This window comes from Callionymus lyra, chromosome 19, assembly GCF_982586985.1.
Source record: "Callionymus lyra chromosome 19, fCalLyr1.hap1.1, whole genome shotgun sequence".
Classification (NCBI taxonomy): domain Eukaryota; kingdom Metazoa; phylum Chordata; class Actinopteri; order Syngnathiformes; family Callionymidae; genus Callionymus; species Callionymus lyra.
Genome location: NC_141836.1, coordinates 12,764,629 through 12,787,259, shown reverse-complemented (window position 1 = coordinate 12,787,259; position 22,631 = coordinate 12,764,629). Strand labels below are relative to the sequence as shown.

The 22,631-nt window shown below is 39.1% G+C and overlaps 1 protein-coding gene across 1 annotated transcript in view; it reads right to left on the bottom strand.

Moving 5' to 3' along the window:
* klhdc8b (kelch domain containing 8B) overlaps positions 1–22,631 on the bottom strand; it is a 76,219-nt gene that overhangs the window by 34,097 nt on the left and 19,491 nt on the right. Inside the window, exon 2 of the mRNA XM_087781246.1 lies at positions 20,377–21,402. Coding sequence (XP_087637372.1) covers positions 20,377–20,767 — 391 coding nt within the window. The 5' untranslated portion in view covers positions 20,768–21,402. The remainder of the gene's footprint in view (positions 1–20,376; positions 21,403–22,631) is intronic.

Genomic DNA, 22,631 nt, shown 5'->3' with positions numbered 1-22,631 from the left:
AAATAAGTTGACAATTGGCAGGTTTAAACTCATGTTCTTTATTGTGATTTATCGATTTAAATCCATGATTAAACTATATGAAACTGTAATAATATCCAAAATAACAGTGAACAATTCTCAGAAATATTTCCTGACATAAGTTTCCTAAATAATGCTAGTTAATATATAGATTATAAAGAATAATAAAGTTAGTTAGGCCGGTGGAAGTTCCTGCAGCAGGTTCATCTGTTCGGAATTTTAATGGATCGTGTGTATATGTATATGACAGTTGACATGACAGTTGTGTTAGGAGGTTCAACAACATCTATCCTGGCACAAACTAACAGAAAAAAATAAAATAAATTAACTCTATAACTAACGACAGTAAATCAAATGTGTTTCTAAACTTCACTTCGATGTCCGCTTCAGAAAAGTTTGTTTCTCTCAGTTTTTACGACTTGTACGACAGGGTCATCTACTTTACATCATTGTCTATTCATAGGCGGAGATTTATACATATTACCATGATCTGCTCTCCCTTTTAGAGGAAGACTGAGGATGAGAGGATACAGTTGAATTCTGAAGTAGGTTTGGTAGGGGCGAACTTTATGTGCTAATCTGCGCTGGGATTTACTTGCGCTTCATGAATTAGACCCAGTGTTTCATAAACAAACATGAGCAAAGTTAAAAGGGGATTCATTCATTAAAACAAATAACAGTGAAGATCAAATAATAAGTAAAGAGAAGCTAACAGATCAGAGGAAACTGTGTTTTTTATTACTGTTAATCTATATGTACAAAAATCATTATCATAACATGAATAATTCTGAATTTGGGGGAAGGAGCAGATGAAAGTACGATACATTATATTCAATGTTAATCTTTGTATCCTTTTCTTTGCATTATTTCCTTTGATCCATGTTCTTTATATTTGCACTCTGTCATCCCTCGCTCCTTGTTCTCGTTTTTATGAAACTCGCTGTACCTTCTATTGTCTGCTGTGAACTGGAACCCCAATTTCCTGAAAGAGATCTCCAGGGGGATTAAAGTCTATCCATTCATCCATCCATCCAATCAATCTAAGAAAAAACTTTAAATTCAATTCAAAGAATCTGAACATTGTAAACCAATGTTGTAAACATGAAACTGTAAGTTGCTGTGGTGGAATTACAAAATAAAAAAATTAAATACAAATTAAATTAATTAAATGATACAATTAATGTAAATATAAAAAAGGGCATTCAATAAAATGGCATGTCAATGAATAATTTATATACTATATACAAAAATATAATATGCTCACATTTTAGTTTAGTTTGACATTAGTAGCAGTTTAAGTGAAACAAACAGCGCCACCTACCGAGCTACAACACTGAGGCTTCATGAAGCTTCATTAGCCGAGCGCTAATACCTTTACATCTCCCGCTACTGGACTCTAATGCATAACCATGGCTCGCTTTACACCAAGCGAATCTGTGCACGGAAGAAAATTTCCAGGATGAATAGATGATAGAAATAACAATCAAAGAGACGTCACAACAGCGGGTCATAAATCATTCCCTGTGAGAGGAAATCTTTTCTACGTATGCAACCGTGTTCCATTTCTGCCACACGTCTTATTTGATATTTAACGCACTGCCTTGTTGTCACCAGATCAGAGGAACCTGTGTTTTTTATTACGAGTTGATGTTTACATTTTACAGCGTTATAACGACCGGGTAAGTTCCCCGCCCGCAGCACGCATGAACACAATTAACAATCGCAAGTTAAAAGGGGTCTCCGGAGACGTCACCCACTTGCCTTCATTATTCTCCCTGCAAGCGTCTCATTAGGATCCTCTGCAGCGAGAGGAGATTCATTATATAACCTCGGCCGGACGAGAGGGACAACAGGCAACAAAGAGAGGGAGAGGAAAAAAGCAGGAGTTAAAGGAGGGAGATGGCTGCTGACGGAGTGAGAGTTGTGGGCGAGGAGTGCAGTATCGACAACCAGAGGGTCGCGCACACCCACGCAGTCAGTGGCCACATGAATAATCATGGACCTGATTCACAAACCAGCGATGGTTTCGCTCGTCTCCAAGAGCCGAGGTTCATGAAGTGCGCTCGCACCGAGGATCCAAACATGCTTTTGGTGAAGTTTCCATACATACGTGTGATCAAAACTAGATTATTTTTTGGATTTTTCTGAAGAAAAACTATTAGTGAAAAAACAGTGAACATCAGATAAATTCGTTACTTGCTAGCAAGTGCCGTTTTCCAATGGAAATCACTTTTTATTTAATCTTTTTTTTCTGTAAGAAACCAGTTCGGAGCAATCATTTACCAAGGACGGAACATTTGAATAAAACAATGAAACAAATTGAATTGGTTTATTTTCGTTCTGAAGGCCTAGGTATTGATATCAGTAACGTTATCGAAGATTTTCCATCAGACCTAGAAGTGGACGATTACTGAGAGGTGCGGCTATGAACTGAAATTACTTTTTTAAGATTTGTCGCAATATACCAGCATGTGTGAAAAACTCAATTCCACTCCTGAACTCAGTTCAGTTCAAGACAACCTCAGAGATTGAACCTACTTGGTCAGGCTTTACCATAAAAGGCTTTGTAGCGCTTACTTTTTTTTAAAGTAACCATCTTAAGCGACAAGATGAACTCAAGGTCCAGGGGCCAAATCTGGTCGCAGAGTCAATTTATGTGGCCCGCCGGAAGGTCGTCTCAAAATCAAAGTGGACTTATGTTCGTGTTGAACTTTGAAGACGTCACCGTTAAGAGTAAAACTGATGATAATTTTTATTTTAACAGACTGAGCCCTCGAGAGGAACAAGATGTTACATCACCATCTTAATTGTACTCCAGACAGTTTGGTAAATACATATTTTGCTCTTCGACTGTTCAAAGATTTTGTCCCCTTGAGCGAAAGACAAGTTTGAGCTCCTTTAACCAAGTCTATATTTTGGTGCGTGTCACTCGGGGAACTTATTAGGCTTTTGACGCTGGAGAATCATTTTAAAAATGGCAGAAGGACGAGTCCTCTGGCGAGCAAAAGTATGAGCTAATTAAAAACTCAATAAATCATCCAGTGTTCACAACTTAGTCGCTAAATCATGTGTACAATCTGTTAAATCAGCCGGCTAATGATAAACCAGATGGTATTTTTATAAATTATACTTATAGACTAGCATTTTGAGAACTTTTGGCAGGACAAAAATCTATATTCATCTCAACACGTACATGTACAGGAATTGACTTTAGCTTGATTGGAATTATTTATTCATGGATTGTGTACTCACTTATCGGCGTGAAGATGCATCTCTAGCGGCTCCTTGTTGTATTCAGTTTTTTTGAGTGTACGTGTTTTTATGTCGGAATCCTTTAGACGGTGAACACTGCAGAAGTTTATCTTTATTTCCTAAGCTCTTGTGGTCATAAATTAAACCCCCCCAGTAATCGTGCGCCCTCGAATTAACCACAAACATCTTTGCAGGATGAGATTTATTTAATCCAATAGCACACATCCAATCCAATAATCAAAACGTGTTGCAATAATAGGGGCAGTGAGAGCCAACATTAGCAATATTGCAAGATGTTTTTGGAATTTCAAGTTCTGAAGTAAATACTTTATGAAAATATTTATGAAAATCACATTTTATACCGAGATCTACGACCTAACTACGACAGATTAATGTAGAGTTATGATGAAATGTTGCAGTAAAGTGAAAGAAAAAGAAGGACTAATCTATTATTTACCACGGTTGTTGGTTTGAATATTCATCTAACTATGCATCATCAACAATCCAATCTCGTGTCATTACCGCTTCTATGGATCGCATTAAAAATAGTCACATTCATTTCTCTTCTTTCCTACATTTAGGATTTCTATCCTTTTTCTTTTTAAACAATATCTCCGTTGTGCCTCAGAAGCCAAAAGGCAAAGCACTGGACTGCGTGATCAATAGTGACATGTCCTAGAGTGACCTCGCAAAAGGAGGTAAAAATAGTACAAAAAAAAAATAATGTGGGAAGCGTGGGAAGCATCAGTGGGGAAACTACTCAGCTCCTAAAAAAAAAAAAAATGTAGCTAATGGCTCATCAAAAAAAAAAAAAAAAGATTTTGCTGGACAAACCACTCGTGAAATACATGTTTCATGAATTAGTCATTTGTCAAACATGCTGGAGAAATTGATGTTGCGTAACCTTGTAACGTGTCATATCCTAAAAGCCCAAGACTTAAACGTTGATATGTCCAGACTTAAATTTAATAAATAAAAATAAATAAAACGTTTGAGGTAAAATTCAAATAACACTAAAGCAGGGACTGTTTTTGGGTCACATCTGAACCGGAGTTTGTCAGGATTAAAAATAGAACATTCAAACAGAGAAACTCTGTTAGAAAAAAAACACATTGAAAACACACCGTTCTTTTTACATTATCCTCCCGTTAAAGTAGCAGGAAATAGATTTAAAGAAGCTAGAAAATATACATTAGTATGTGAAGGATAAACATCACATGACAGACGTTTAAATTCCTGTTTCATCATCAGAATAGATGAACTAAACTAAACTAGGGCCATTGTAACTACTGTAATAGGAAGGGGAAAGATAAAAAGAACATTAAGGTCAATTCCATTTGTTCAATTCTGGTCACTATGGTGACCATTTTCAAGAGCCCCACTAATCAGCCTCAGTATTATGAAGCAGTGAAAAGATATTTCTCTAGTTTGTTGTTGATTTGAATGTGAATTTCAAATTAATGTTGCTTTGTCTTGCACAAATATAACGACAAGAAGATAAAATGGCTCATAAGATTTTCGTTTAAGAGATTAAATGTACTGATATACATTCTATTTTCCTTCACAAACTGGCTTTTATGCAGATGTATTCAAACGAAAAGCGAAAACTCATCGCTAAAAGAGCGTAAATAAGCTGACTTGCACATCTCGGCCCTGCAGACATTTTCAACAGGTCCCAGTTCAGAGTCGCCATGTCAGCATTTAGGAGTGGAATAATCTGTGATGCAGCAAAGCACAGTGACTCTACATCCACTTACGTACCTCTGCCACCAAGTCAATACTCGTCTGCTTCAGTGCCATTAGGCTCAGCAATGTGTCCTTCCAGGCTCATTATAATCCTCTGTTGATTGATGAGCGTCCAGAGCTGAGGTCAACCATCTTTATCATGTAAGGAGCCATTGAAGGTTTCTTTACCATTAAATCTCACTTGAAACCACAACATTTGTGTAACCAGATTTTAAGCGGTCTCGACTGCATTTAATACAAAACTCAGCGAGAATTCTGACCAGCTCTAGTAGGAGAACTCACATTTCCCAGATTCTTAAAACTATTCACTGGCTGCCAGTTTCTTTCAGGATCAATTTTAAAATTCTGGTTCTTACTTTCAGATCTATTCATGGTCAGACTCTTACATCACTGATCTGATCCTGACCTACACCCCAGCTTGGTCTCTGGATCAGAATCTAACCTCATGGTTCCTGAACACGAGAAATCCTTCCAGGCTGTTGCTCCTAAGCTTTGGAACAATCTTCCTCTCTCTCTGTGTTTGATGTAGTCTACTGACCTTCTCAATAATCCCCTAATCTTATCTCCAACACAGAAATCTTTATAGGTCACAACATCCAAATGATCAAAACAACTTTGACGGGACGGATTTGGACCATGAGTTTGACACATAAATGCAATAGCTAATATTTGACATTTAACATAGAGTAATGGATAATTTAATGAAACAAATTAGATAAAAAAGAAAAAAAGTGATTCACATTGAGAATTTAAATCACCATTATTCATTTGAGCTTAAGTAAAGAGTCTGTTTAAAACTTTTCTTTTTAAAGAATTAATAGCCAGAAAGGCGCTTTACAAATAACCATTACTTACTTACTAACATTATATACATTTTTATTAACATGCCCTCATCAATTCCTTTTAAAAAGAAAATATGTCATCGTATGCATTTACATTTAAAAACTAGCAAGGTGTCGGTGAAGCTTAGTGAAACTGTATTTACTGAATGAAGTGTTTTAATGAAACAAGCGTCACATTGGAACAATGAGTTGGACTCTTTGACTTGATAATAAGATAATAACAGATAACGACAATATTGAATTGTGCTGAAGTGATGCATTATTATCTGAAAATGTGATTTATGCACTCACTGGCCGTGTAGTTCAGAAATAAACTCAGCTATAGAAGAAACAAGTAGAATGTGAAGGTCATAGTCTGCTTTAATCCAGAATATACATCTTTTAAAAGCGTCTAAAATATTACTCAGCCAGGAAAGTTTGCGGACTAAAGAACTTCAAACACATGCGGAGAAAGAAAAACAAACAAAAGCTCTCGCGTGTGGTGTTTTGACGTTTCAAAAAGACGCTCAAACACTGTAGATTATCCTTGAAGTAAAGATTCCTTCAACATATGCCCTGCATTCGTGTCTCTACATAAAACATCCAGTCGACTTCAGAGGATTATATTTGCAGCAACACTTGGCATGAGAACAACTCAACCGGTTACTCCTAACCGGCACAGGAACGAGAGAGTCAACCCTTTTATTTCTTCTCACACGTTCATACATCAAGCAGCTTAGAGAGCCTGCTGCACGTCAACGCCGTGTCGCTAACCGCGCGTGGGAGATCGAGATTCTCCATCTTTACCGTTTGTTCAGACATCCATCAGTTCATCGGCTGACTTCTTTCCAGCAAGTCGCTTGTTCCCTCGCTGGAGGTCTTAGCTTCTTCTGGCTGCTGCTCATTTCCCTTTTTCTTCCCTTCATTTTCAGGAGATTTGCAAGCCAGATGAGCTCAGTGCTCCAAGGATATGGCGCACCTGATGGCTTGAAAACGGGAAGAAGGTAAAGCAGCACAGAAGCCATCGCCTTGAATTTGTGTTGTAAAGTACACGCAATGCACCTCGAAATAGAATAGGACGGTTCTGGGTATTAATCGGACATTTCCGATACTAGTACCAATACCTTCACTTCGATACCAATTAATATTTTGATACCAAAATTCTAACTAACATTACATTAAAACTTTCAACTCTATAGCAAAAACCCAGGAAAATATTGTATGTTGGAGGTCATTCACATTGACCCCGAGATAAAAGCCTGCACAAATAAAAGTGTCTTCAGATGTTTTTTGAAGGAGTCAGTAGATCCATCAAACGCAGAGAGAGAGAAAGATCGTTCCAAAGATTAGGAGCAACAGCCTGGAAGGATTTCTCTGTCAGGAACCATCAGTAGATTCTGATCCACAGACCCCAGAGCCGGAGATGGGGTGTAAGGCTGGATCAGATCGGTGATGCAAGGAGGAGTCTGACCATGAATAGATCTGAAAGTAAGAACCAGAATTTTGAAATTGATCCTGAAAGAAACTGGCAGCCAGTGAAGAGTTTCAAGAATCGGGGAAATGTGGTCAGAATTCTCGCTGCAGAGTTTTGTATCAACTGCAGGAGAGAGAGAGAGCTCCTTCTTGTACAAGGGATACCCCAAACACATTTGTTTTCAGGCCTCTGCGTCACGTTGACCCTGAGATAACAAGGTTTAAGATGAAGATAAGACACAGATTATGAATTTGTTTTGGTGAAAGAGGACAAACATAAAGAGATAAATTGAGACTAAAAGAACGACAATAAAATTAGACTCAACTTCCTTAATATACATTTGCTTGACAAACTAGAAGTTATGAATCTGCCGTGTGAGATTCAATCTGGGCCGGTCTTGGAAACTATTTATTTCACCCAATGGAGGCATCATCTCTCAAGCCTCCTGCGACTAAATTAGAGAATTAGCTTCAGTATTGTGAAAGTATTTATCATCCGTTGTTAGGGTTACCTCTCCGTTTCGTCTCAGAGTCGTTTCTTTCCGCCCAAATTGTGTGCTTTGCCACTTAACTTGAAACATGAGGCTATTAAATCTAAAACGCCTCCACGGCTTGACGGCTCACTGATAGCATTGTCGGGATATATCGAGTGCGTTTATACATTATGAAGGAGGGACGACGACCTGGGTGGATGACAGTGCTCGGGGCGTCCGGGCTTTAAATAGCATGTGCGGTGCCTGCATCGCTCACTCTCACACGTTATTCCTGAAGGCCTTGCTGAACCACCTGAGGCCCGAATGGAGTAAAATATTATGTAAGAGACAGTATTGAAATCATAATGTGAAGGCGGTTGATATTCAAGCATGTGCAGCACTTTCAAAAAGTCATGCATATGCATGACTTTCCCACAGAGGCCTGTAATGATTCCAACACTGATCCAGCAGCACCCGTTCATTATTCATCTGATTAACTTTTGCTCGGATGGCAAAGTCGTCCTTTGACATTTTAATAACGGCCAGGCAACCACATCAACTATTTAAACCGAAGGAGGATGCAATTTCGGAAGATGATGTTAGCAATAAAATCTGTCAGAGCGACTATGGTTCTGTTTCAAAACACAAAGAGAGCATCACATCATCAGCATTGAGAAATATGGTTTAGCCATTCTCCAGACATAAGCTTTAAAAAGCTGCAGGAGTCAAATGTATCCTCTCGTCCCCAGTCATCTGGGGGCTTATTAATTGTGCCTTTAGCGGCGGAGAGATGTAATGCCAGAAGTTAAATTGCAACAACAAAAAAAAAAAAGAAAAACAGCTTTAATTATATATACATATATTCGAATTTGAAATATTGATAAGGTCCAGTTGAATATTGATACTGTATCATTAAAAAAAAAGTATTTTGATTAAGTTCGATTAAGTTTAAGTGTATTAATATTTCCTTACACCCCTAGGTTGTTTTATTATGGCAGCAAAAGTAATTTAATCAGGTTAAAATATTGAAGATCACATCATCCGCCTATAGAGATACAAACTATTGTTTAGACATTCCCAATGTAAATCAAATGGTCTTTCAGCCCCTAATGTACGCGTTTATCTGACACGCGTGTATCCAACTTTATAGTATGTAAATATCCTGTTGGAAAAAGGAGCATTTTTATACCTAAGAGCTTAAGGTGAGGAATACAAATGATCACGCGTGGAAACGCTCATCCCAGCGGTCACGAATGACAGAAAGAGCATGTGACAATTCGTGATTCCAGACTTTGACATTGACATTATCCCCTGGAGAGGGATGAATAGAGTCAGCCAGTAAAGGAAGAATAAAGGGATTAGATTATACCGCAGGAGAGATGAAGCTTGGCTGTTAAAATATGAGTCTGGTGACAATGTGTATGAGACACACAAATGTGTCTTTTTTAGGAGCGTTAAGTGCTTTTAAAGGGGAAGCAGAACATTGATTAGATAGAAAATACATTTTGGGAATCACTAAGGCACATATCTGAAGTGTTAGAAGTAGAGGTATGCATTGTCAAGAATCTGGTGATACAATATACTGCAATACTATATGAACAACAATATATTTGTAGTACTGCGCGAGTACTTAACTCTGGCATTGAAGAATCTATAGAAATAAAACAAAAATAATTCCAGACATAAGTTTTAAAAACTGCAGGAGTCGAATGTATCCCCTTGTCCTCAGTCGTCTGGTGGCACATTAATTGGTGCTTTAGCTGAGGAGGACGTTATGACTTTAGTGGCCGGAAGTTGAATTGCAACACCAAAATAAACAAACGCACTTAATATTTGCTTGTTAATTATAATAATAATAAAAAGATTGTATTATTTATTTTTATATATATATGTATATATATATATATATACACACGCACACTTTAAATATTGATACAGTCCAGTTGAATACAGATATTGTATAAGTTAACAAGAAAATATTATGATGTTTTGGTGTATCGATATTTTCTTACACCCCTAGGTTGTGGTTTATTATGGCAACAAAAGTAATTTAATCAGGTTAAAATCTTGAAGATACTCCAGTTAGACGTCTTTTTCTCTGTGAAAACACAAAGAGAACAGAAGCATACCAGCTCTTTGAATACAAAGACTATTAATTAAACGTATTACAATATTACTTGTCCAGATTGTTGTTGTTTTTTAATTACTGAAGAGCAAATACCAGAAGCAAGACAGAGATTTCCAGTTATTCCTCCAGTGACACGCACCGCCAACCTCAACAAAGCTGTTGACAAATGATGCCCCGTGAAATGTTTGCAGAGTGATGGAAGCATCATTGTTTGAAAATACAACAGAGTACTTCCAACAGATCAGGAGTCTCTAACTCAATCACACAAGGGTTCAAAAAATCTATGACTATGACCATTTTGAAGTGGGAATTAGATGCACCTGGTTGTGATAACTTACTCAATATCTTTAAAGATCAACATATTTTATGCATTTAGAAAACATGTTTCGACTTCCATGATAACAATGAGCTCAAAGAAATGTTTCTCTCGCTTTCTTTCACTCAATTTCAGATCAATATTTTAAAAACATTTTGAAAAATGAAAGCATCTGTTCAGTTAATCACCGCTTGAAGTCGATGAAAGACATCTAACAAGTAACATGTGGTGAAAATGTGAGTTTCTGCAACACCCTTCTCTCAGACTCTCAATGACGACCTCTTTTGTCCTTTTACGTTTCATAATCATCTGCTTAGTTTTACCGCGATGGTCCTAATGAAGGTTCATTCTGCAGGTGACGTTCATTATCGTTCATCAGTCTGAGCTAACAACAGGAGAACAACTATTATTACGTCTCTCACAGACAGACAACTACAGTGAGGGAAATGAGAAAGGACAGGAACAATTGGAAGAGTGAGAATATCTGTGTGAGGTAAATGGAAGTGTAAAATATAGAAAACCCTTCTGGGGTACAATAGATTGCTGGAGGTTCTGAAATAAGAGATGTAATTTTGGCCAAAAGGCTTTTCTTTCTAGTTTTTGTGTTATCCATTTGTTATAATTTCAACAATAAGATTGGGTCTAAATATTATTTACCATAATGGCACAAGTTCTGGCATAAATGCTGGTAACCAGACCAGAAAGTGATAGTTCACCCAAAATTGTAACTTAATTCATTTTCTACTCTCGTGTTGACGAAGAGTTGGAATTATTTTCAGAGTATTCTGTTCCTTTTCTCTACGCAAAGAGGAAGTTCATTTTAACTGGAGCTCAGGTTCATCTTTGTCTAAAATGACGCGCTTAAAAAAAAAACTGAAAAATACATCCGTGTTGCTTGTTATTAACAAGTCTATATTTTAAGATTGATTGTAGCAGAAGATTAAAGGCTAACATGCTACACAGAAAGCAAGTACTCTGAGTAAATACAGCGATCACTTCCAGTCTATGGTCTACAGGAAGTGCTTGCGATATTCATCTGGAGTACTTCCTGTTTGTGTAGCATGTTATTTTTTAAACTTCTGCAACAAACAAAAAATAGAGACTCGTTTGAGATTTTTCCCGAACAATTCCACTTTTTTAGGCTTCAATATAACATGGAGGTCTTTTGATGTTTTCAAGTGTCTTTTTGGACAAAAATCAAGACATCTGAGCTCTAGTTGCTGCATAAAATGAACATCCATTTTTTTTTACTACAACTCTAAAAAGGAACAGATTATTCTGAAAATAATACCAACTTTTAGTAAGTATGAGAGTGAGTAGAAAATGAGGGAAGTTTAAATTTTGGGTGAACCATCACTTTAAATAAAGTATTACTAGATCAGAGATATTGGATGAACCTAAACGATTCTACCCTATCAATCATTCCACATTGCCGGAGGTACTTGTTCCATGTTCTTCTCAAATAATCCCCGTAGAAAATCAACGATTATTTTAAACATAAAGTCGGTATGTTCTTTATACCAACTTTCCCAATTAGATTCAGAACATTTCTCAAGCGAATCCAAGCGTTGAAACTTTCGTGTATTAGCTTCTCTAAATATGAGAAGATACCATGAAGCCTGATAAGTATCATATAGATAAAGAAAAATCATAATCCTGTTCCAAGATAAGAAGCATGAGATGTTTCACGTGGACGTGTTGTTAGAATCCTCAATGTTTCAGCATTACTCAAATTCTATTGGGATCTTACCAGCGTGTTAATTTAAGAAATAGACGTTTCATCATCCAGCCCCAAACTATTTTTCTTCTACCCAGTATTTCAACATAAAACAAGGTTTGAAGCGAATTTGTCGTCCCTAATGGTGTTAAGGCCGGTGCCTTTAATCATTCCCAGGTTCAAGGGAGGGATGTTTAAAGAGATGATCCAGCTAACTAATGCAGGATAAAAAAAGATTCATCTCCATTTAAAAGAGTGAGTTTGTGTTCAGTGGATTTTTTATTTTGGATCCTCATGCTCTGATGATTTGTGTCTTCTCACTTCAACCAATCTGTTTCTTGATACATTTTAAAACATCCCAATTCTCACTTATTCCAGATAAATTAAGGCCACTTGTTTGATCGAAAAATAAATGTTAGACAAAACCAATAACTAGAAGACACTGCGTAGGAAAAAGGGGGATCATTTAATGCATTTAAGGATGTTTGTGGAGTTATTGAGACTTTAGTGAAGGATTTCTCAATAACATCACATTTGTTCTGAAGTTCTGAAGAACTCTGGACGTGTCAGTCCGTCACAAAAGGCGCTGTTCATTGATGATACAGCCTCCTGCAACAGCACAGAGCTTCAAAAAACACCCTCTTGTCTCCCGCCTCTTCTTCTGGAGCCATGAAAAATCCAGTACAGAAGCAGTCCTGTCTCTTCACGTTAGAATTTGTCATACTGCACTGCGGCTGAGACCACCACGGAATCTTTTTTCTGACTCATTCATGTCAGTGTCTACAAGACAATTTTTTTTTTAGCACTTTGAAATCAATTGACGTAAAAAAACCAACAATTAAAACGTTGTTTTATTACACATTTGCGTCGACTGCATCGAGTTTTGTTCACAATAAACGTGCATAAAACAAGTGGTTGTTGGATCCTGAGGACAAAAAAAAATGACAACCTGTTTCCGTGATAGCACTTTATGACATATCTAAAAAAAAGAAAAAAAAAGTAGGTCAACTTTAGCCCTTTTTTTTCATGTCACAGTCACGGAGCTCATAGCACCTCTCTATGTGTTACTATACTTTCTATTCAATTTGCTTCAAATAGTGGCTCTACCATGCTTTGACTTTAAAACCCGTTTTAAACTTACTTTTTTATGTGGTCGCTGGATGGTTGGCTTAAATCTAATTTAGATTAATGTTCATGTTTATATAGTGACCTATAAAGACACCAGTGATTAAGATAAGGATAGGTTATCAAAGTCAACAATTACAAGGGACGTCTTATCAGTTATTTAAGGGCAACTAATGTGTTGATTTAAGTGTTTCTTAAATAGATCTTGGACCTCTATTGTATCATCAGTATGTTTATGTTTGTACAAAACTATTAATTTAAATATTCACGTTAGAAAATGTGCTTAAGCCCCGCCCACTGCCAAAGTCTTGTTTACCATAACCCTGCACAGTATGCCGTGATTGGTCAAGCCTCAAGGTTTCTCACCACACGTCCTCAATCCCAGAAGTCTCCACCTGCAAGTGACTCGTTGTTTAAACAAAGCTGGCGTGATTTCAGCTGTCTGAAGGAGGAGTGAAGTCATTATTAGGTCATCATGGACTGCGCTCTCGTAACCTCTCGTTTGCAGATATTTCGGATATTTTATAAAGTAATAACTTCAAAACATCATTAGACTTACTGCATCCTGGGGTGAAAGACTTCCACATTTGCATGTGAGTGAGTCAGAAGAGTTGGCTTTTTTTTTTTCAAACATTAGTTAACCCTTTAGGACAAATTGAGCCAAAGACTAATTGAGAATCAGACTCAGACTTCCTTGTAAATATTCATTAAGTCGGTGTCAAAACTTGAAGGCTACAGGATTGTAGCCCCTTGAGTGGTTGAGTTTGACACCCCTGGTGTAAATAATCCACTTTTCTTTCTTATAAAAACTAAAATTTGAGATTTGAGCAGAAACTTGCTCCTCTAATGATGAAGGTAGTTCTTATCTGATAAAACCGTCATTTCATTTTCGCCTGAAGGCATCTTCCTTTCTTGGCACGTCATTAACTCGCACTGATGTCAAATTAATTGAGTGCAAAAAAGCCAAACTTTAGAGAACGGATCAAGCTTTACTCAATTATCCGCTTAGTTTTTTTTGTCAGTTTGAACTCGGTGTTCTTAGAGAGTGAGGGTGAAGTGGGTAACGGGAGGTGTTGACAGATTAATGATAAAAGTAAAAGTTTGATGAAGTAAACTTTTCTTGTATTTAATGTCAAGACTTGAGGCCGCCCAACTTAGTTTTGACTTGTTTTCCCCTCTCCCTGTCAGGGGCTGGTAGTAATTGAACTCAGATCAGTGCCATAGAGAGGTGGGTTGTCACACATCAGAGACTCAGTGGAACCATCGATTTCTCACTGTCAGGAGGTCAAGTTGAACTTTCACAAACTCACACTGAGTGACAGCAACAATGGACGGATGTTCAAACTGTACCAGCGGAATAATGGCAGGCCTACATCAGCTTTTTATTCAATAAAAAGCTGATGCAGAAAGGAAATGTCATCAGGATATTGAACAGTCTGATGTGTAGAGACCGTTACAAAAAGACTGTCAAGGCGTTCCCAGACCAGCTGAGGGACCAAGTCTCTTCAGCGCATCAGTGCGATCACCGGTTGGATATGCCCTGAATACCTCACCCAGCATAGGTCCAGGAGGTACTCTAATCAGATGTCCAAGCCACCTGACACTGATCTACTCCATGCCTCGCCTGGATGACCGGGCTTCTAACCCCACCTTAAGGGATAGTCAAACCTGCGATTTTGTTCTTCCAGGCATTACCCACCGTCGACTGGTATACCGAGAGCTAAGCGACGTAGATCGACTGGTATACCGATAGCTTAAGGACGTAGATCGACTGGTATACCAAGAGCTAAGCGATGTAGATCGACTGGTATACCGAGAGCTTAGGGACGTAGATTGACTGCTTTGCCTTTTGGCTTAGCTCTCCTTTTACCGCCACAGATTGTTGCAACGTAAGGACGCACTGATCCAATTCTGGTATCGAGTATCAAACCTTTCAAAGCTCTCAAAAAGCCATTCAAGACTTTTTATGACCATTGTAAGGTCTAGAAAGTTATTTTACACTAGGTAACAGTATCAGGACCAATAAAGTCGGATCAGTGCATCCCAACTCTAAATATACTGTATAGCTTTGCCTTTTTGCACCACATAACTGATGATGCCCCAATTTCCTTCCAATCCCACGCTCCATCTCACTTCATTATTCCCTCACTTGTGCACAAGATCCAAAGATACTTAAACTCCTGCAGCTTGCACCCCCACCTTATTCCCACTAGATTAAGAGGTACTGATTTTCATCCCTGCAGTTTCACACTCAGCTGCGAAAGAATGATAAAAGAGACACCTTTTAAAATGTAACTGTGACTCACAATCCATTGAGAAAATCTCATGCTGAAACAGAAACGTGTCGGTGTGATGCCGCAGCAGTAGATCTGTGCCTGGAGCAGCATCCGCCTGTCGGACTGGACCGTCGACTTCAGCAGAAAAGTGTTGCGTCTTGTTGGTTCCGCTCAACGGCGCTTTCATCTTTATCATTTCATTTTCCAAAAAAAGACAAAGCAACGAAGTGACTCGCTTTCCATGCAATTTTGGAATTCTTTTAAATTCACTCACATTAGTTTTTGAACTGCATTTTTGCTGACATTCGAGATAAGTAGCCTGTGTTTTAAATATTTTATTAAATTTTACTTCTTCATTTCTACCCAAAACTCTAAACAAGAATTCATCATTTTATTCCATTTCAAGTGTGTGATCCGTCAGCTTTAAGCCACTGAAAATGTACCGTTGGTAGAGTGTAAATGTGTTTGTGCGTGTCATTTTTCCTTCTTAGTTGTATTTTTTAGTTCTTGTCTTTTTGATCTTCCAAAGACAGTGTAACTCCGGCACCGTCACACACACTTGGATCTACATCTTTTATCGCGGGAAGTGGGTCAATCTCCAGTTTCCTTTATTTGAACATAGTCTACTCTACACCATCAAATGCTTTCCATAAGGAAAGATTCCTTGCAGTTCCGACCTCCTGACAGCAGCATTAGAATCAAATCAACTTGTTTAACACCATAGCAACAGACGAGTGTGGACTCAACTCAACTCGACTGGATTAAATGTCAAGACTCTTTGAAAACGCTTCTTAAAGTGGACCGGGCAGAAAGATTGATGTACTTTATTGATCAGAAGCTGTATTGTCTTCTTTGTGGTCCATTAAAGGGACTAAAACCAATCGATGCATGTCCCCCCGTCAACCGTCAATATTTAATGAGTTTTAGAAAATATGAATGCTTTTAGTTCATTTTCTTTGGGCAACATATGGATCGCATATGGCGTGAACCAAAGTAACATTTGGAAACCAAAACTAGGTCAGACTGACCACCAAAAATACCTTCTACCAACACCAGATATGGGAATACGTAGCAAATGCCTTATGTTCTGGCAAACTAAATCACACAGCAGGCAAAAATATAAGGCTCAATTTATCTTAAAAAATAAAAATAATAAAATCAGTATCCTTTGTCAAAAACCTCTAGCAAATTCTTTCATCAATAATCTCTGTTCCTCATCTTATCTTAAACATTGGCATCTTATTAGGTGAACATATCAACATGAACATTAATCTACTTTTATTCTTACCTAAATAGCTCCGTTAATGGAAGAATCGGTTTAATAAATTATGTTATTTAGCTTAGCTTTAAACAGCGGTATCTTTATAGTTCACGATATCAACTACATGTCAGAACTGATGTTTCATATACAGATGCATCGTTAATTCAAGGTTTATTTGATGTAAAACTCATATGTAGAGGCAGGATTTTATAGTTCCAATTTTTTATACGATTAAGCTTTGGAAGTTTCTTCCCTCCAGACTCTTGGTCGACAAGAAAAGCCTCTGGTCGTCCACTTCGAGGACAGAAGACATGTCATTAAAGTGTGTGCAAACCTTCATTCAGAACAGCATAGTGAGTGAACACAGACTCAAAACACTGAGGTTATGGTTTATATTTAAAAAAAAAAAAGTGTGAATGAAAAAAACAATTTAGCGTCACCTTTTTTTGCGTTGCAATTATACTATTTTAGATAAAAAAGCTTGAGAAAAGACTTCATCACGTCCTCCATGGATAAAGGAACAATCAAATCATGGCGAGATCCCGCCTATAACTGAGGACAAGAGGATACAGTTAACCCCAGCAGCCTTTAGAGCTGATGTTTGGGCATATTTGGGTTGAAAAGAAAAGAAGCAGTTTTTATTCTATTTATTTTTGTTGCAGAGAATATTTCAGCGGTGGAACTTTTTAGAGTTGTCGCAATGACAGATCCTACCAGTAAGTAAGTAATATTTGTATAGCGCTTTAGCAACAAGGGGTGTGAGAAAATATCAACATTATTATATTGATTCTTCTTGATTATTCTTTCTGTATGTCCATTTTATTATTATCATATTTTCTTAGTGGCATAGTTTCTTTATGCTTTATTTTACAAGAATGTGTGCATAAAATGAAATAATTAAATATATTGTTTATTTACAATTACCTTTATTTTTTTGTGTTGATATATAACTCCCAGCAAGGACTAGGAAGGAGAGGATACAGTCGACTCCAGCTGCTTTTAAGGGTGAGGTTTGGACAGATGTTCGTTTCAAATCAAATAAGCAGTTACTACTTTTTGGAGAGCCAGAGTCAAGTACTCGGGCAGTACTACAAATATATATTTGTTCCTACAGTATCACTATACATCGTATTGTTGCCCCTGTATATGCATCGTATCGTAAAGATGTATTTCTGTGTTATAATCAATACAATCCTTTGTTGTACAATACACGTTACAGATAACACACAGTTGTTGCAGATTCCCAGTAATGACACTGATGTACTAAAACCTTCTCGTCTAATGGCGAGATACACAGCGCTGGTGTCCCCGCCTGCTCGCTCAGATTTACAGCTGATCTTTTCCTCCTTCCCTGCGTTTAGTCTAAAAACAAACACGGCAGCCACACACTAGTTGCCAAGCAACAGCAATGCTGGCTTGATCAGTGGTCTGTGCGATGCGTGAGGAAGTCAGGTGACAGACAGGAGCATGGAGACGCCTGGTTCGAGGACAGAAGAGGCTAATGAGGATCCGAGGCAGGAAGAGCCTCATCTGTCACGGCGACCACACACACACACACTTATTAAATTATCATCCAAATAATCATTTTAATTATCACGTTACAGGAGATAACGTGCTGAGAGACAAATCGGAGGTCTAAATATGGAATGTGGGGAAGAGAATTTAAGCTATCTCGCTGTCAAAACACACAACCAGCCATACAGCCATACAGTTCATAATTGAAGTGTTGGATTACCAAAAATACTTTTTAAGGATCAAGCAAAAAAGTTGAGCATAAGCTCAGAAACATCTAGGACGAGGAGGTTTGATCCAGCTTACGAGAGGAGGTCTTGATGTGCTGGGTCTGAGCCGAGCGAGGAGTGTTGGTCTGTGCACGCTTTGTGTTCTTATCCAGGAGAAAACACACTAGTAGCAACACAACTCATGTCAATCACTCCAACAAACATAGTGTCCATTACAAGAGTGTTTTTTGTCATGTTAGTGATTTGTGTGTTTGGTTGGTGCGTGTGTTTGTGTTGAGGAAGTGTGCGTTAGTTATATATGATCTATGACTGACAGTTGTGCGTCGCTCGTTTTAGTGAAACCTTGTTGGTTAAAACGTTTACAACGAGCTTGATGGGTTGAAACAAAAGCCTGCACCGACCCGAGCCCCAGAGGATCAGATTGACAAAACCTGGGTTTATATGTTGACGTGATTTGTTTTTTTATGTTGGGGGTTTGTGTGTTTACATATGCGTGTTCTGGTGGCGAGTGCGTGTTTAGATGTTGGTGGTTTATGTGACCGATCGTGTGTTGAGGTGGTCTGTGTGTTTAATGTGTTGAGGTGGTGTGTGTGTTCATGTGGTGTGTGTTCATGTGTTGAGGTGGTGTGTGTTCATGTGTTGAGGTGGTGTGTGTTCATGTGTTGAGGTGGTGTGTGTTCAATGTGTTGAGGTGGTGTGTGTGTGTTCATGTGTTGAGGTGGTGTGTGTGTTCATGTGTTGAGGTGGTGTGTGTGTTCATGTGTTGAGGTGGTGTGTGTGTTCATGTGTTGAGGTGGTGTGTGTGTTCATGTGTTGAGGTGGTGTGTGTGTTCATGTGTTGATGTGGCGTGTGTTCATGTGTTGAGGTGGTCTGTGTGTTCAATGTGTTGAGGTGGTGTGTGTGTTCATGTGTTGAGGTGGTGTGTGTGTTCATGTGTTGATGTGGTGTGTGTGTTCATGTGTTGATGTGGTGTGTGTTCATGTGTTGAGGTGGTGTGTGTTCATGTGTTGAGGTGGTGTGTGTGTTCAATGTGTTAAGGTAGTGTGTGTTCATGTGTTGAGGTGGTTTTTGTGTTAAGGTGTTGAGGTGGTTTTTGTGTTCATGTGTTCATGTGCTGAGGTGGTGTGTGTGTTCATGTGTTGATGTGGTGTGTGTGTTCATGTGTTGATGTGGTGTGTGTGTTCATGTGTTGATGTGGTGTGTGTTCATGTGTTGATGTGGTGTGTGTGTTCATGTGTTGATGTGGTGTGTGTTCATGTGTTGAGGTGGTCTGTGTGTTCAATGTGTTGAGGTGGTGTGTGTTCATGTGTTGAGGTGGTGTGTGTGTTCAATGTGTTAAGGTAGTGTGTGTTCATGTGTTGAGGTGGTTTTTGTGTTAAGGTGTTGAGGTGGTTTTTGTGTTCATGTGTTGAGGTGTTTTTTGTGTTCATGTGTTCATGTGCTGAGGTGTTTTTCCTGTTCATGTGCCGAGGTGGTTTGTGTGTTCATGTGCTGAGGTGTTTTTTCTCTTCATGTGTTGAGGTGTTTTTCCTGTTCATGTGCCGAGGTGGTTTGTGTGTTCATGTGCTGAGGTGTTTTTTGTGTTCATGTGTTGAGGTGGTGTGCGTGAAGAGGTTTTCCTATATGCATATCATCTGTACATGTGTACCCGAGTTGGTCACACAAGACTAACAAGGTTGACTCAACACTCAAGCAGAGACTCTCTCTTCACTCTGTTACCTAGAAAGGTCATTTTTCTCCTCCGTTTTATCGTGTCAACACTAGAAAGCCGTCAGCATGAAATCTAAACACAGGAAACCCTTGAGAAGACACACTCGAAACAAACGACCCTCGCGTGAGTTTAAAAATATCCACTGAGAAACGACTCCGACTCTCCCACACACTTTCTGCTCGTCCTCTCATGAGTCTGACCTTTTCACGTTCACTCTCGCTACAACAGATGCGAAGCATGCGCCGGGTCACCAGGGGGCAGCATCACCAAATTATACTCGAAAAACATCACGACTTTCCTCTCACAAGCTTCCTACCTTTCTCCACCGCGGTGACGCCCATGGCCGCCTGGCTCAGACCGGCCTTTGGCTCCCACTTGCCGTCGTCGGGGTGGTACACCTCCACGGTGCCCAGCGGGGTCTGCTGCTGGTTCATCCCCCCCAGCACCATCACCTGCCCCCCCACCACCACGGCGGACGCTCCCGCCCTGGCCGTGGGAAGCGGCGGCAGCTGAGTCCACGTCTGGCTTTCCACATCCAGGACTTCCACGCTGTCCAGGGGCACGCCCGTCTCGTTGCAGCCCCCCAGTACGTACAGCAGACCTTCATGGTAGACCGGGGTGCAGTACACGCGGCGCTGGGTCATGGGCGGGAAACTCTCCCAGTGCAAGGACTTAATAGAACTCACTGCCATCTCCTGATGAGGCATGTCTCTGCGTCTGCGAGGACCGGGTGCATCATCACACGCCACACCAGCGGGAAAACAGCGGTGTACGGGGGGCACTGGAAACGGGAACCTCAGGGACCACGCGGGGTCAGTGCGAAAAGATGGAAGTGCGTGGCGGCCATTGTAGGACGACCACTGACTGATGAAGCAGCGAAATAGTGTGAAACTCAATTTTGAGCCAGATGTTTTTGCTCCCTCTCTTCCCAAATCATTTATTCATGTGGCTGTTGGTGGTTTCTTGGATCGACCCGCCATCTGCACTCCAACCACTTTGATCCCTTCCTCAGGTCAGCGCGTCCAGCTATGAGGCGACTGCCAAACACACTCTGGCCATTATTATAATCCCCGGAAAGACTTCCGTGTTTACACAAAGAGTCCAAGGATCTTAATATTTAATCCCACAGTTGAGACTGGAGTACACATGTTGGCTGCGGCAAAAATCCTTAGTCACGATTTCCAGAAAGAATGATGGGTGGTTGACCTCAAGGAAACTTGACTGCAACAGAGGATAAGTAGCCTTCCTTCAAGGTTATTGAAATTCCCCTGATCCACATCGAGTCCTCTGAAGTTCTTCTCAAACGTCTGGTTGACGGGGCCCCCCGTGGTGAGGCCTCAAGCTAGGAGAAAGCAGACAAAAGTTGGTGAGCTCAACAGAACCAGTGCATCATGAACGTACCACTTCTTTACAATAATGTTTTTTAAAGTTCTCTCGGTCTCACCCAGTCTAGCACCGTAACTGAATAGTTTGTGTTGCATCCTAATTAATTGGAGAACTGAATTCAGTATAATAGATGTGTCAATTCAGATCGGCAAGTCATTTTATCTGGCCTGTTGGATATACATTTCAATATCAAAGTAGTTTCATGTTCATGTTTACATACGATAAATATCGCAATGTTTTTTTCAGCACTGTATCAATTTGTACTTTTCTTCGTTTTTTACTTTCAAAACATATTTTATTATTGTCAGTTTTTTTCATGATCTATATATTTCTATAAACTATTAACATGTTTGAGTTACAATTTAACTTCCACAGTATGCTAAAGGAACAATGGAAACCAGCGAGATTAAGGCTACGACTGAGGACGAGAGGATACGGTTGACTCCAGCAGATTTTAAAGCTGATGTTTGGATCTTATTTTGGTTTCAAAACAAATGAAAGACTTTGTCAAGAGTCAAGTGGTCGGTAAGTTCTACAAGACCAGAGTCAAGTACTCGACAATACTACAACTATATACTTGTTCCTACAGTCTCACAATATATCCTATTAGTGCCCCTGTATATCGTGATAAGTATTTTATTGACAGATTCCTGCCAATACATCTATAAAGATCCTAGTGTTTAAAATAAGATAAGAAGCAGATTATGAATGTCAATACAGAGATGTATTATTCCCATAAACTGATAGGAAGTTGATACTCCATATGAAAAGACCTTTTGGTAAATATGAAACTTGTTCGGCCTGCGACTAACAGGGATGTCAAACGTAATCACTCAAGGGGACAAAATCTTTTATCACAGAGTTAGAAGAAGGTTAAAAGATTGGTCTGTTACCAGATATTGGTTCGAAGCACACTTTGCGATTATAAAAAGTCTTATGGTTTATTGTTTTGGAAAAGCAAGTTATTTCTTCTATGGTTACTTTGTGTCCAGGGACGTGTCACACATTCACTTCTCCACTGCAAAATTAATTAAGGTTAAAAAATACAATGTTTAATTAAAGAAGCCTCGGAGAGAGCGCTGACTCGACAAAACAGAACTCCGGGCGTCTCATTAAGAGTTTAAAGAAGCTTGTCTGAGGGGAGGAAGAATATAACTGCCAACTACGTCTGCATAAAATGAGCCG